At 37.0% G+C, this 13,709-nt stretch overlaps 6 protein-coding genes across 6 annotated transcripts; 2 read left to right on the top strand and 4 right to left on the bottom strand.

Moving 5' to 3' along the window:
• Positions 1-76: 76 nt before the first annotated feature.
• Positions 77-910, top strand: FDP41_007994 (uncharacterized protein; the record flags this gene model as incomplete). The annotated part of the gene is made up of 1 exon (XM_044711799.1): positions 77-910. One exon carries the CDS (start codon positions 77-79, stop codon positions 908-910), a length of 834 nt encoding a protein of 277 aa, XP_044568792.1.
• An 81-nt stretch (positions 911-991) lies between these two features.
• FDP41_007993 (uncharacterized protein) lies at positions 992-2,050 on the bottom strand (the record flags this gene model as incomplete). Its single annotated transcript, XM_044711798.1, has 1 exon — positions 992-2,050. One exon carries the CDS (start codon positions 2,048-2,050, stop codon positions 992-994), a length of 1,059 nt encoding a protein of 352 aa, XP_044568791.1.
• A 948-nt stretch (positions 2,051-2,998) lies between these two features.
• Positions 2,999-4,785, bottom strand: FDP41_007992 (uncharacterized protein; the record flags this gene model as incomplete). Its single annotated transcript, XM_044711797.1, has 2 exons — positions 2,999-4,059; positions 4,149-4,785. 2 exons carry the CDS (start codon positions 4,783-4,785, stop codon positions 2,999-3,001), a joined length of 1,698 nt encoding a protein of 565 aa, XP_044568790.1.
• Positions 4,786-4,860: 75 nt separating this feature from the next.
• FDP41_007991 (uncharacterized protein) lies at positions 4,861-9,984 on the bottom strand (the record flags this gene model as incomplete). Its single annotated transcript, XM_044711796.1, has 6 exons — positions 4,861-6,456; positions 6,509-6,911; positions 6,976-7,913; positions 7,972-8,424; positions 8,475-8,636; positions 8,686-9,984. The coding sequence occupies 6 exons, from the start codon at positions 9,982-9,984 to the stop codon at positions 4,861-4,863; spliced, it is 4,851 nt and encodes a 1,616-aa protein (XP_044568789.1).
• Positions 9,985-10,379: 395 nt separating this feature from the next.
• Positions 10,380-10,825, bottom strand: FDP41_007990 (uncharacterized protein; the record flags this gene model as incomplete). The annotated part of the gene is made up of 2 exons (XM_044711795.1): positions 10,380-10,426; positions 10,657-10,825. 2 exons carry the CDS (start codon positions 10,823-10,825, stop codon positions 10,380-10,382), a joined length of 216 nt encoding a protein of 71 aa, XP_044568788.1.
• Positions 10,826-11,289: 464 nt separating this feature from the next.
• FDP41_007989 (uncharacterized protein) lies at positions 11,290-13,527 on the top strand (the record flags this gene model as incomplete). Its single annotated transcript, XM_044711793.1, has 1 exon — positions 11,290-13,527. One exon carries the CDS (start codon positions 11,290-11,292, stop codon positions 13,525-13,527), a length of 2,238 nt encoding a protein of 745 aa, XP_044568787.1.
• Positions 13,528-13,709: the final 182 nt, after the last annotated feature.

The following is a 13,709-nucleotide window of genomic DNA, read 5'->3' as shown; positions in this document are numbered from 1 at the left end:
TGATCCTCAAGATTACCAAAAACGAACACTCTCAAGACATGTTTGTCTTTGGTAATTGATTTTCCCTCCAAAAAAAATGAATGTTAAGGAAATGTTTGATAGTGTGGCGTTGAGCCTCATTCACTTCTTGGAGTCTCATGAAGGGGTCAAGAATGTACAATTATTTGAAACGAAACCGGCCACGCCATCGCAAGTGGATGCTTGGGAGAAGACAAACAAAATAATCATGCCATCGGAATTGAAATCTTTCTTGTTGTATTCGAATGGATTTTTATTGAAGTGGAAGATAAGTTTATCGGAAGAGAGAGAAGTGCAGATGGGATACATGTCCATACATTCCATAGAAAAGATGGTAGAAGTAAAACGGAAAGATGACGATACAGAAGCGTCTCATCCATTTCATGCTGCATTTGAATTGAGCAATTCTACAACGCATTGCAACGGACGTGTTTGTTTTGTATACAAAGACCAATCACAAAATCCTGCCACGGCTGAAATTTGGTATCAAGATTTGGGAATGAATTGGTGGTTCATCTCAAAAACATTTGTGGAATATTTTCGACTAATGATTTTGCATTTAGGACTACCGAACTGGCAAATGGTTTTCACTGATACAGGTCTTCCTTCGATAACGAAACAGTGGATTCGATTTCTTTCACCTCAACGATTGCTCATTGACCTCAGTAGATTATGTTTGAACAAAGAGGCACTTATTGAAATGCCAGAGAGTATGAATGAAGTTTTTAAAGTAAGGACAGTGTCTCGAGTGACAGAACTTCGCAACAAGAATAAGAAAAAGAAAAAAGTATCTGTAAAAAAGAAAGCCAAAATCGACCTCAAAAAACTCGATGCAATGGCATCCAAGAACAAGAAGAAGGAAAAATCTTTGTCATCCATCGACAAGGTTTGATGTTCAGAAATGAATTATCTTAAAGGATTTTTATTGTTACAACAAAATTGGGGATTCTATGTTACACAGAAATAAGAGCAACTAGAGGGAATCCATTTTCTCTCGTTCCTCAGCATATCTCTCAGATTGGTACCACTTTTGAGCATGGCTTGCACATTGTCTTCGACCTCGAGTTTTCACGTACTTGGTACTTATTAAGCTCCAATTGTGACCACATTCTTTCAAACCTTTTAAGAAGCGAAGATGTTCATCATCAGACCACCACCCAGTATTGAATTGACCTTTAGTTGTGTGCTTCTTTTTCTTTCGGATTGTGGTCTTTCTCTTCTTTTGTGGAGTTGATTTCTTAGCGTCTTCTTCAGAGGAGACTATGAAATCGTCATCTGCATTGGATGCTTCTTCCATGTCATCTTCTTCACCAGTCGAAGAATCACTTCGGTCAGATTGATGATGTTGATACACTTGAGAAGAGTCTGTGACAGATCTAGTATGGTACAATTTGGTATTATTCGATGGGAGTGGTTGAGAGATGGTTGTGTGATTGGATGATACAGAGGTGGTTGTTGTTGTTGTGTTGAGAAGGGAAGGATGACCCACCAGAGATGATGATCCACTTTCTGCATACCATCGAGAGATCATCTTTCTGGGTTTTGAAATTCCAACTGGACTGATCAAATCCCAGTTCTGTTTTCGGTCCATATCAGACCTTTGTAGGATGTCGTGTCGTTGTTGTGAAGTGGTTGCAGCTGAACTTGTGGTGGTGGTGGTATGGAAGAGTGAGGGAGTGTGAGTGTTCATCATCGTGGTGATGGATTGCTTCTTTCGCAACAACAACGAGGATGACGATGAACCAGAAACGGATGAACCATCCGTTAAGCTCTTCAGTTGCAGCTTCTCGTATTGGTTTAGATCAGAATAGGAATCTTGCAGAGATGGTTCCATCAACAAGGGTGGAATGTAGACAAAGGAAGTGGTATTATTGTCTGATGAACAACAACCTTTCAAAGATGACTGTCTATGATGATCGGATTTGTCAGTCGTCGTCATCGTCGAGGAAGTGATATTAAAAGAGGTTGGGCTCTCTTTTAAACTCAGCAAAGCTTGGGCAAGAAAATCTTCACAGGAGGATGTCGCAGCCATATGGTTGATAGAGTGGTGATGTTTCAAAGATAACTCAACAACAAGATGATAATCTCGTGAGGATGGGAGGCAATTATACGTTTGACAAAGATGACTGAGAATCACTTGTTGTGACAATTTTAATTGTTGGAAGTGATGAGAGGTCTCTTTGCAATGAAGTTTCTTTATGGGAGGCCAAAAAAAGGATAGAACTATTTTGTACTGTACGGGTTACAAAAACGCAGTGTAGACTTGGAGTGAGTTATTTGGAGATGAAATATGCGTTTGACAATACTTTCTTGATTGAGTATCACTTCAAAGGGAGCTTTGTACCACAAAAAAGTTCTCAATAGCAACTGATGTTGAGTCTTTTGTTTTAAAGATGCTGTTGATCAACAACAGACAGATCCGAACAATTTCAATGAAAATACGTCATCATGTTTCAAGCTGTGCAAGAACACACAAGTTTCATATTTATCATATGGACATGAGCATGATTGTTACTTTTTGGTAAGAATTGAAATACTAGAAGTGTTCTTTAATTAGCAAAAAGGCATATCGAAACGAAGATTTCTTGTCAATATCACTACTGAATTCGAACAGAGCTTGAGTTATCTTGTATCTCTACAGAGGTTTGGTGTCTCGACATTTAAAGAAAAAAAACAAAAGAAGAACTGAGTTTTACAATAATGAATGATCGAGTTTGCGATTTCATTGGTGAACACATATGCGGTAGTTGTACAGATCTGTTCATGGCGATCTTTAGAAAATTGGTGAAGATGATGGTCTGTTGTCAGTTATCATCTTGCTTAGGCAGAACGAACTCTTGGTAAGATTGTAATCATTGTATAACAGCAGCAGGGAACGGAGTTGTGGTTGGGTCCATTTTGGAACAATTGTTACCAAAAGGCATCTCTGATTACAGTAGTAGTAGTGGTAAGTGGTTGAACATTAATTGGCATCTAATGCTTAACAAATGAGAACAAGATCAGAAAACTTGCATTGATCCTTCTCAAGTCGAAGACTCTTCAGCAATAGCTTGTGAAATCTCACAATCCTTCCCTTAACACATGTTTGTACCAAAAAGGTTGAATTATTATGTGATGTAAAAACTCGCCATTCTTTTGTGGCAGAATTCATACCAATCATTTTTGGAGGAGAAAATTCCAAATTCTTTTGTTGGATGTAAGACGAGGGCAATGCATTGTGTAAATTGAGCTTGACAGGTACGACTACTCCATTGGCAAACACTCCAATTCCTAATTGCCCAAAACATGCCAGACCACAAACATACACATCGGAACATATGGTGACAAAGGCGGAATGATAGGGTCCGCATGCAATATCTTTGACATAGTCATAATATTTGGGTAATTCTTCAAATGGCCATTTCATGCTTGTGAGAGGTGTCGCATCAGTCTTTTTATCCCACATTCGGGCAAAAAATTCATTTCGTTCGGGAATGAACCTGGTTCTTACATCTCCAATTCCAAGTTGGCCTGGTTCATTATTTCCCACTACCATGACATGATGAGTATCTGTGAGCAATAAGGTATGAGAACTTCCACAAGCAATTTTTAAAATTTTCATCTTGTCAAGACCTTTCATTAAGGTTGGTTTTGAAATGGTCTTGGAGGTTAAATTTCCACATTGCCCTTGAGCGTTTCTACCAAATGCATAGACTTTTCCTGACGATGTCAACACACATGTATAATTTTGTCCACATTTCACATCCACAAACTGTTCATCTTCCACCATCACAGTAGTGTTTTCACTATGTTTTTCCCCATTCCTATTCCTGCACTCCATGAGGGTTTCTAATTTGTTGTGAAAAACGTCGCCTCGATCAGTGTTGAAAGCTCCACAATATATGAGTTTGGTCACTTTGGAGGAATCGTGTGGCCGAGCAAGGAAGACAGTATGGTAAGACCCACAACTTGCTTTCACAATGTGATACTCGGTTGGAATTAATTTCCATTTGGGTACATCAACAAAATCTCCAGTCCCGCATTGACCCTTCTTATTGCGACCTTATTTTCATGAAAATTGAAAATGGTAATAATATTCAAGAATTTAAAAACATTTAAGATCTTAATGGTGTGAATGATTTAAAACGTACCACATGCCATTGCCTTTCCATTGGAAAATACAATCACAGAATGTTCAAATCCTACTGAAGAATCGACAATGCATACTGATTGCTCATTTGTTTCACTTTTTAATTTCCAAAAATCATGATCCACTTGTTGGAGTGTTGGAATCAAATTATTACTCGACCATGAATAGAGCAGGGAGTGATTGGTGGATGAAACTGTACCTGAGAAAGATGGAGGGTCATTGTTATTGTCGGAGATGTGAAATCCAACTCCTAATGCTCTTCCACACATGTAAATGTCACTTGTCACATTGCCTTTGTTTGTGATGGCCCGAGTAGTCAGTAATGTAAATGAAGAATTAGAAATATTCTCTACTCTATAATTCTCGTAATGCTTTGATGACTCATCTGTATTCAAATGTGTTGAAAATACAGTATGAAACGATGTAAAGTGCTGCGGATGGGCAGAATCACTCGTAAAATCATGGACTTTACAATTTTTTGCATAATCCAACTGGGAGAGCGATTGAGCCGTCAATTGAAGCGAATAATTCTCGCCAGCAGCATACACAATTTCTTCATAGGAATCGGAATGATGTTTGACGCTTGATTGGGTCATAGGACGACTGGTTAATGAATTGAGCTGGGACGAAGTTGACATTTTTAAAGTAGAAGAAAAAGCAAGAAAAACGAACTTGGGAACATGGTTCCTATCTCTTCAACAAAGTGTTTTGTTTTAATAATACCCTCGTTTGTTAATGACAGAAGCAACATAGACCCAAACACTCATCACTCCATTGGCATAAGGTTCAACATAAACAGCGAGAGCAAATTTCACATCATTTTCATAAGTGTCATAAACCATTGTGTTGCGAACTTCGGTCACAATTTCCTTAATATCTTTGAAAGCAAAATTGAGAGGAAATCCGTTAATAGCGCTCGATTCGTTCACAATCGCAAGTGCTTGTTGTTGATTTTCTTCACTCAGAGGTTGATCTAACTTTTTGCTCGCCTCAAAACTTTGAAGAAGTTCCTTAAATGTCTTACTGAGCGAGTTATCCCAAATGGTGGCCTTGTGACGCCATTTTGAGAAACCTTCCTCAATGGCTCTTCTAATGTCTTGTTCCAATCGAATGGATTGTTCGTTCGAAGTCTTGGTATACAGTAATTTCTTGTATTGAATTTTTCCTTTAGGGTCTGATGCTTCTTTGGCAATCATCTTGTTTGCATCTCGTGTTGGATGATACAATGGATAGAATTGTGAAACATCATTCAGATCAAATTTCATGGTTGAGGGTTGAACTTTCTTTTGAACATTCACCCAAACATTGCTTTGAGAAAAGATGGTGTGAATTTCTTGAAGAGGACATAATGGATCATCCACTGAATATTTCTCGCCAGTCACTGGATTCCAAAGCCACAGACATTTTCTATTTTCCTGATAGGAATGTGAATGTTGAGTGGCAGCGCTATTTTCCACTGTTAGTACATAGGCAGTCTCACCTTCAGGAACTCCTTTTCCAAGTACGACGAATGCTAACCGTCCAATGCTTAATAAATAATTACACAAGAGAATGGCATGTTCTTCCCAATCTCCAGCTTTAGTGTCCAAAAATTCTTGAGATCCTACCCAAGTATCATCAGATCCATAGGCAAGGGAGTCATTAACAACTGGAATTAAAGATACAAATCTTGCGAGTTCTGCTGCGGTTTGTAATTCAGTTGGTGGATCTTGAGGGGTAATATATCTAGTAATAAGAGTAGCTTTTCCTTCAATATTAGGAACGAGACATTTGACAATTCTTGATTTCACATGTTTGGACTTTTTCACAACTTTCATCCACCATTGACAATATGAATAAACTTCTGGGCCTTCTCCTGTCACAATAAAATCTTCAACCTTTTCAGGTGTTGGGAGAGGAGGGTCCAAAGTAATGCACACCGTAAGTGCTGAGTAGGCATTTGCTTCGTTCACAGACTTGCTATAGCCCAAGTACAGTGGTGGTGTTTTCAATCTAAAGGTACCAACAATTTTTCCATTCTGGAAGAGTGTTGAAAAAGGAACAGAATAGGACCCTAACCACTTAAATTCAGCTCGTTGATTAATGGCATTGTAGTCTCTTTCGTCTTTCAATCCTTCAACAGTAATTTCATCGAAAATGTCAAAGTAAATCTCCTTGTCTATTAATTTCAAAGCTTCAGTACTGTAATCATTATTTGGGGTTTGTAGATTTAGTGTTAATGTCTGATTGTACTGAGGAAAAGGTCCTTCCACAGATTTAGTTCTCTGCATTTCTCCATCGAATGTCACTGCAACAAAGGATAACAACCGCTATTGAAGAATGTTACCAATTATTACATTTTAAAATGTAATCAATACTTACATCTGGCAAAGTTTGTTCTTGATTCGCTTTAGACATGGTAATATAATTAATTGTTTCCTTATTTCCTCCTGAAGTTGCTTGATCGTGCTCATAAATGTTTGTTGCACCATTTTCTTGCATACGATTTGTCATTTGCATTTCCAACCCCAACTCACTTGCATTCTTGAGTCTTTCTTGTCTGTAAGTTCTATATGTTGCGTTGTGACTATCTTTTCGAACTGGAAAATTGTATCCTCTTGTAATTTGTACTAAAATGTTGCAAGATGTTATTTCTGAGAGAGGTGGTACTTGTTTTTGTTTGCGTTTTGGATTAAGAGGTCGATATTCCTCAAATATTTCCAAAATAGCATCTATAGAATGGTGGAATGAAGGTAGTGGAGGTTCTTTGACAAATTGAGAAACACTATAGATTGATTTTGTTGTTGTAACAAAGTTCAAATAAATCAATATAACTAAGAATTACTTACTCGATATTTGTTTTAACCAAACGCTTTGCCTTTCTAAGTATTGCATTGTTTGCATGCCTTCTGACTTGATTGACATAGGATGATAGTTTTGCCTCAGTTGAGAGAGACTTGATAATCTTTTCTTCATAGCTTTTAACAACTCTTGGCTGAATTTGATCAAGATCGAGTGGTATCAATGGTAATGGTACCTTCCCTTTAACTTCATCTCTCAGCTTTAGCAAGTGTAATCTTCTTTGATATGCTGAATTATTAAATTCATCAAAGAAGAATAATTCGTCATCTTGTTCAGCAAGATAAAAACCTTTGCTTGATAAATCATCCCTATCTAATTCATTTAACATGGAAAGAAGCCCTGTATTTCTTGGATCATTAGGATCAATATTATTTGATTCCATCCATGAAGTAATTTGTTTAAGGTTAAGTAAATCTCTTGCAGTTGGTAGATCTGTTCTTTTCTTTTCTACCGGAGGTTTTGGAGCCTCAATCATTCTGTCCTCAGATGGCTTAACCCAAGCAATCGACATTTTCACGAGTCCACTTGTGTGATGAGTTGGTTTTGGTAAAGATTTAAATAATGGAGTAAAAATGGAAAGAGGAAACACTCCAATAGCTTGAAGTTCCCAAACAGGTGAATGAGCAACTGGAGAGGTGAAATTTAGAGTCTTCATGTTGTCCATTTCTACCTTTCCTGATCGCTCCAAACCTGGTACAGGAACGAACACTTGTGAAATTGTTCTATCCAACCATCCAGATTGCATGACTTCTAAACTGATAGATTCTGGCCATTTGAAAACGCTCACAGATACAATCTCATTAAAGTTTACAGTAAAGTCAGATCTTAATTGTTGGCTTGTAGTTTTGCAAACAAAGTTGCCGTTCACTAAAACATTTACGTGATATGAAAGTTGGCTGATTTGATTTCTTCTTTCAATTTCGGTCTATGATTTCGCACACTCATTGAGATTAATGATAATTCCTTGCTAAAAAAAAACTTACAGATGGAAGTTCTGATTCTTTGGTGATTTCAGTTTTTAAAATTTCAGGAATAATGATAGATTCTCCAGGATATCTTCGGTGCATTCCCATTCGTTCAATGATGCGCTTTCTTTCGCTCTCTTTATCAAAAGCTGGAAGTTTGGGTGGATCTTTCTTTGATGCCACTAAAAACAGCGATGAGTACTCTTGTTCTCCGATTGGTATTAGCTGCTCTCTGTATTCAATAACTTGTTGAATGTATTTCCATTTCAAATCCTCTTCCATCTCTATTAACTCTTGTTCGATATTATATTGAATGACAAAGCTGTCATCCTCTTTGTTGGTTTCCACTGTTCTGAAACCCATTTTTAAATTTGTGACAGTATATCTGTTGTTTGATCTTATTTTACATAGCAGATCCCAATTGCTAATCATAGTATTTACAAGGGTAATTTCCTTAAACTCTTCATTTTCCTGTATTAATATAATCGTAATACATTTAAGCTATTTCAATTGAAGCTTACCATTGCTGTTCTAGTTTGTTTGATTTCAGAGCGCAATACAGACATCTCGCGCTCAATCTCCTTTACCTCCTTTGTTAAATAACTTAATTCATCGAGTGGGTTTGATTTCTTAATTGCCTTGTCCTTTTTTCCTCTAAGTCTATCCAATTCAGTTTGTAAGGCCTAAACAAAGGTATTGTAAATTAAGTAACTCGGAAATATCAATACTTACCAAAATTTTCTTCTGATAATAATCAAATTTATCTGCGGTTTTAAGCTCTTGGTATCTGTTATAGGCCTCAAGAATCTTTCTTGTGACGATCTCTTCTTCAGTCATGAGTGGATGATCCTCAAAAATAATCTCCCGAATATCAATGTCGATTTTGAAGTGTTTCGATGCGGTGGTTGAGCGAAGACTCTTAGTAGGTATCGTCCTCTTAAGACCTATTGCATTGTTATCTTTCAAATCAAAATCAAATTCTCCCGGTTTTGTAAATACATTATTGGTAGGATCCAACTGTACAATTAATTGTCCGTTTTCATCAAAGAATTTTGAAATTCCATTATGTTCTCGCATTAATCGATGCTCCAATAAATGTTGGCCTCGTTCAAGAAGAAAGGGCTTCTTGTCAGAAAAGATTCCCTCCTCTTGTGGATCAAAATATCGATAAATTGTCGAGTATTCCTGTGACAGTTTTTCAATTTTTTGTCTCAACTTTTCTGAAATAGTTTTGCATTCTTCTGCTTCTTTGGTTTTTTGTCGTGATAAATAAATTTCATACAATTTGTTGAGCTCGTTCACTCGGACTTCCATTTGTCTTTTGACTCCCTCGACGACAGGCCTAATTTCCGATACAAAAGTAACATGTTCAAGAAAATCTTTTTTCCTATTTTCTTTTTTGATGATTATCGGATCCCTTCGTTCTGCTAATTTGACAACTTCTTGTTTTTCCTTTTCCAACAATAATTTGGTCACGAGATTATTTTCATCTTCTTTGTTGTTATCGTCAATATTTGTTTCTTGGTTGTCTTGGTTATTATTCAAGGTTGTAGAGGTGTGTATGAGCGAATTTCCACCGTCCGCATTGCTCGTGATCGATACAGCTTGTTCGTGATTGGAATTCTCTTGATGAGCAAGGCTTTGTAGATTCGTGTCATTTTTAATATTTTCGTCGTCTTCAGCACTTTCGAAGAGTTGTCTTCTTGCTCTCGAACGTGATTTTCTCTTTTTCTTTCTAGTGGTATCCTGGTCTTCCGTGTGATCACCAGTGGTATCTTCTTTACTTCTTGACGGTTGGTTGACCAAGTTCATGTCGGAATTTGTCAACGGAGAATGATCTCGTTTGCCTTCATCTCCTACAACGACATCCCGAGGAGGTGATGGTTTCGATGAGGATGGTCTTCCCGATCCAGGCCGGCTATTGCTGTATGATGGTACTAACGCTTCTCGTTGTAACACGTCTTGTTGTTGTTTGGTTTGAAGAGAATGAGGCTGATGTTCTTCAAAGACTTGGTCAACATCTTCCAACATTTTTTTAAGTGAATTGTTGTATTCGATTTGGCGCAAATTAACTTTCTCAACGGACTCGTCCCTTGTTGTCGATAAAAATTCAAAAGCAAACGAATCAATTCAACTCTTTTGTATTATAATAATAATATCATGAGTTAGGGTTTGCTTGCATATTTGTGGGGCTGTTGGCCCATAAAGCTCAAGCAATCAAACCTTACAAATATGTTGTTGGGCAGACGAACGTTCCTTGAACAAATTGATCATTAACGAAACGGCTTCGGAAATTCATCAAGAATTCATCAAGTTCTCTACCTTAAATATGATTGTTTATTGCAAAAGAAAGAAGGAGGAGAAGTTGTTCACGGGACATGATAATTTAGGAATTGTTAACAAGGTATCTCGGTAAATCGTCAAGCTTAGAGTAATTCAGGGTCATAGTGGAATTCTTCAGCACCAATCGATTCTGAATGAACGATTCCAAAATGTGGTTTGATGATAGTTTTAAATGAATATTACGAATTGATGATGAAATGAGATTTAAGAAAGTGTTCATATTGTGGATATCCAAATATCATCATACACAACAATAAATCATTACCATCAAATTATCAAAATTAATCATCAAATGATATAACAATAATAATACCGTATGTTATCATTTTAGTCACCCGATACTCTCATCCTATTACTTACTTTTACCTAACAGCGACGAGATAAATCCATGAATAGGCTCACTCACATAAGGAGTAATACTAACGACAGCACATCCGATGATAAAGTATACAAGCTTTCTCTTCATTTCATTCATAGCCTTTCTTTTTGGTGGAGGCTGAGGTTTACCTCTTCCGAATGGTGAAAACATTTTTTTGAAGTTTTTTCAATCAATTTAGCACAGCATGAAAACGAAACCAAAACATTTAATGTTCTCTCGCTATAGTTGTTGTTTCACCAAGATGGCACGATTCATAAATTTCCTTCATTGATAACCTCATGCCCATCTATCTCACTTTATCGAGAGAACATTTTTCAACAACACATGTTGACCATTCTGACCAGAATTTTTGGCTTTCTTCTTTCAGACATCCGCTCGCATAAACCCTTTTTTTGACTTTCTTTTCAATTTTATCGAAAAAATTCCAAGTCAACCCGCAAGCCTTGCCTTTTTGATGCTGAGTGCGGATGCATCCATGTGCACAAGTCAACTCATCCACTCTTAGAAAACAATAACAGCGCCGTTAATAACAACAACCCTTCTCCAGCATTTTCAAAACATTTCGGATCCTGACCTTGCAACTCTCAACTATTCATTGAATATTATCATCGCAGATGGGACTGAAACCCTCTCGACCCAGTTGGGATATTCCTGACGATGATGAAGATACATCAACCACTGAAGAGGACGAAACAACAACCCTTCAACAACAACAGCATGTATCGAAAAAGAGAGATCATCCTTCCTCTCAACAACAATTATATATCCAAAACAAAAAGAATAATTATCAGTCAACCTCCCAAACTTCCAATAGCGCTGCTACTGGGATACCTATCAACAAGTCTAGCACAAAGTCTTCATCATCGCCATCACTCATCAAATCATCAGATTCATCCTATGCATCCGATTCATCGGTACTGTCTTCTCACCCCAGTTCACGAACTGCTGGCAAGTCCTATTCAAGTACGAGCACTAGCGTGACCTCTAAATTTTCTACATCCTCTTCTGCATCTCCTTCCTCTCTTTTTATGGCACCATTCTTGAAATCGAGAACCACATCATCATCGATACTAGAGTTGGAAAGCTCAGGAGCTGAAAATATAGGCTTCTCTTGCAAAGATCAATCAAGTCATGAAATGACAACTCTGGAAACATACTTTAAATATTTCGGATGTCAGTTTGTGGATTATATTGGAAGAGGTACTTTTGCCCATTGCTTTAAAGTGATATATCAAGAAAAGGATCTTGCATTGATGCAACCTCCTCCTGTCAATAACAACAGCAATAACAACAAATCACAACAAGCGACACAACGAAAAGATATTTATCACTTACCACAGCAAGAATATTCTTGCTTGAAATTAGTAGAAATTTCGAATAATCCAAAAATTGAAGAGCGGCTGAAACAAGAAATTCAAATATTACGAGTTTGCAACACCTGTAAATATATCACCAAGTTACTGAGCGACTATAGGCTAATTGATACCAAGCTCGACTACAAGAATATCATGAAGGGAAGAAATTGGATTGTTCAAATACTCGAGTATGGAGATTCTATTATGAAAGTGTTGAAAGATTACGAAAGTCAGAATAGAACTGTTAAATATTTTACGATAGGAGAGCTTTATGCATATTTCACTCAAGCTATTGAATGTTTATACGAGTTACACGAAGTTTATCACGTCATTCACAGAGATGTGAAGCTGTCCAATATTTTATTGAAGTCTGTGATTCATGCACGGTACAATGAATGCATGTATCATTTCATGTTGTGTGATTTTAATGTCAGTATGTTTGACACGACAAATGAAAAGAAAGGAAATTCAAACACCACCTCTAAGAAATCACTGGTTGGAACATCGATATTCGTTCCAAACGAGGTTATTTTCACAGGAGACTATACCAATAAGGTAGACATGTACTCCATGGGTGTTGTATTCATTCTGTTGTTTGGAATGGTTGGAGGAGACTATGATTTTCTTGAAAGGTTTTATTGCAATGACATTCTTGGACCGCTACGAAGTGACAAGAAGTCTGCCTATTCAAACTCATTTTATGGAAATCCTTCGATATATTCCAATAATTCATTGTCCTCTCTTGCTAGTGCCCCAAATCAAACGCAACCCGAGTCTGCTCCCATTGAATTGAATTCCATCCTTGAAAGAATATCCTCTAAATATTATTTAAACATCCCACTAATTGGTAACTTGCTTTTGGATATGACCAAATACTATAATGAAAGACCTTCAAGCAAGCAAATGTATGAAACTAACTTGGATTACAACTATCTGTATTACATTGTAAATGGATATGCTAACACAAATGAGATGGAGCTGCTTTTACAAGCCAGTCCTAAATATGCACAAGAGAGTGAAAACATTGTCAAGTATATCATCTTCACTATCGGCCAAATCTCTTCCTCTACCTGCTATGATATTGAAATCATTTGTAATTGCTTAAAACTTTTAAAACCTCCAGAATGTTCCCGTGAGTTGTGTAATGTATTATTGAAATGGATTTTGCAATGTGACATGGCTGAGAAGAAACAATTAGAGTTTATGAACCAAGTGATCGATCTCATGAACAGTTATGATGAAGTGACAAAACAAAAGGCCATTGTACATGGTATCATTTATAATGGTCATCTCCAAAGCAATTCCTCTCAATCACCTCGTATTGAATCTCTTCACTACTTTATTAAGGAATTATGTCATAACGACAATGAAAAGGTGCTTCAATACATCGAAGAATTCAACACAGAATTATCAAAAACACGACAAGACTCTACAATCACTAATTTCCTCGATGCATTTATCCAACATCATCATCAAGTTTCGCGTGACCATCGATAGTGATTCACTCCAGAAAGTTTTCACCCGTTCGTCTTTCACTTGGACTTGATTTAACGACTGAATCACAAATGCACTTCAGGCAAGCTGTTGTTCTCGTGTGTTGTCAAGAATTCAAACAAGTATGATTGTTGTTAAACAGTTATTATTTTTATTATATTTTTTTTAATTAGACACAGGTGGCT

The sequence above is a fragment of the Naegleria fowleri genome, assembly GCF_008403515.1.
Source record: "Naegleria fowleri strain ATCC 30894 chromosome Unknown tig4, whole genome shotgun sequence".
NCBI classification, from domain to species: Eukaryota; Heterolobosea; class Eutetramitea; order Acrasida; family Naegleriidae; genus Naegleria; species Naegleria fowleri.
This window is presented reverse-complemented; position numbering and strand designations above follow the sequence as displayed.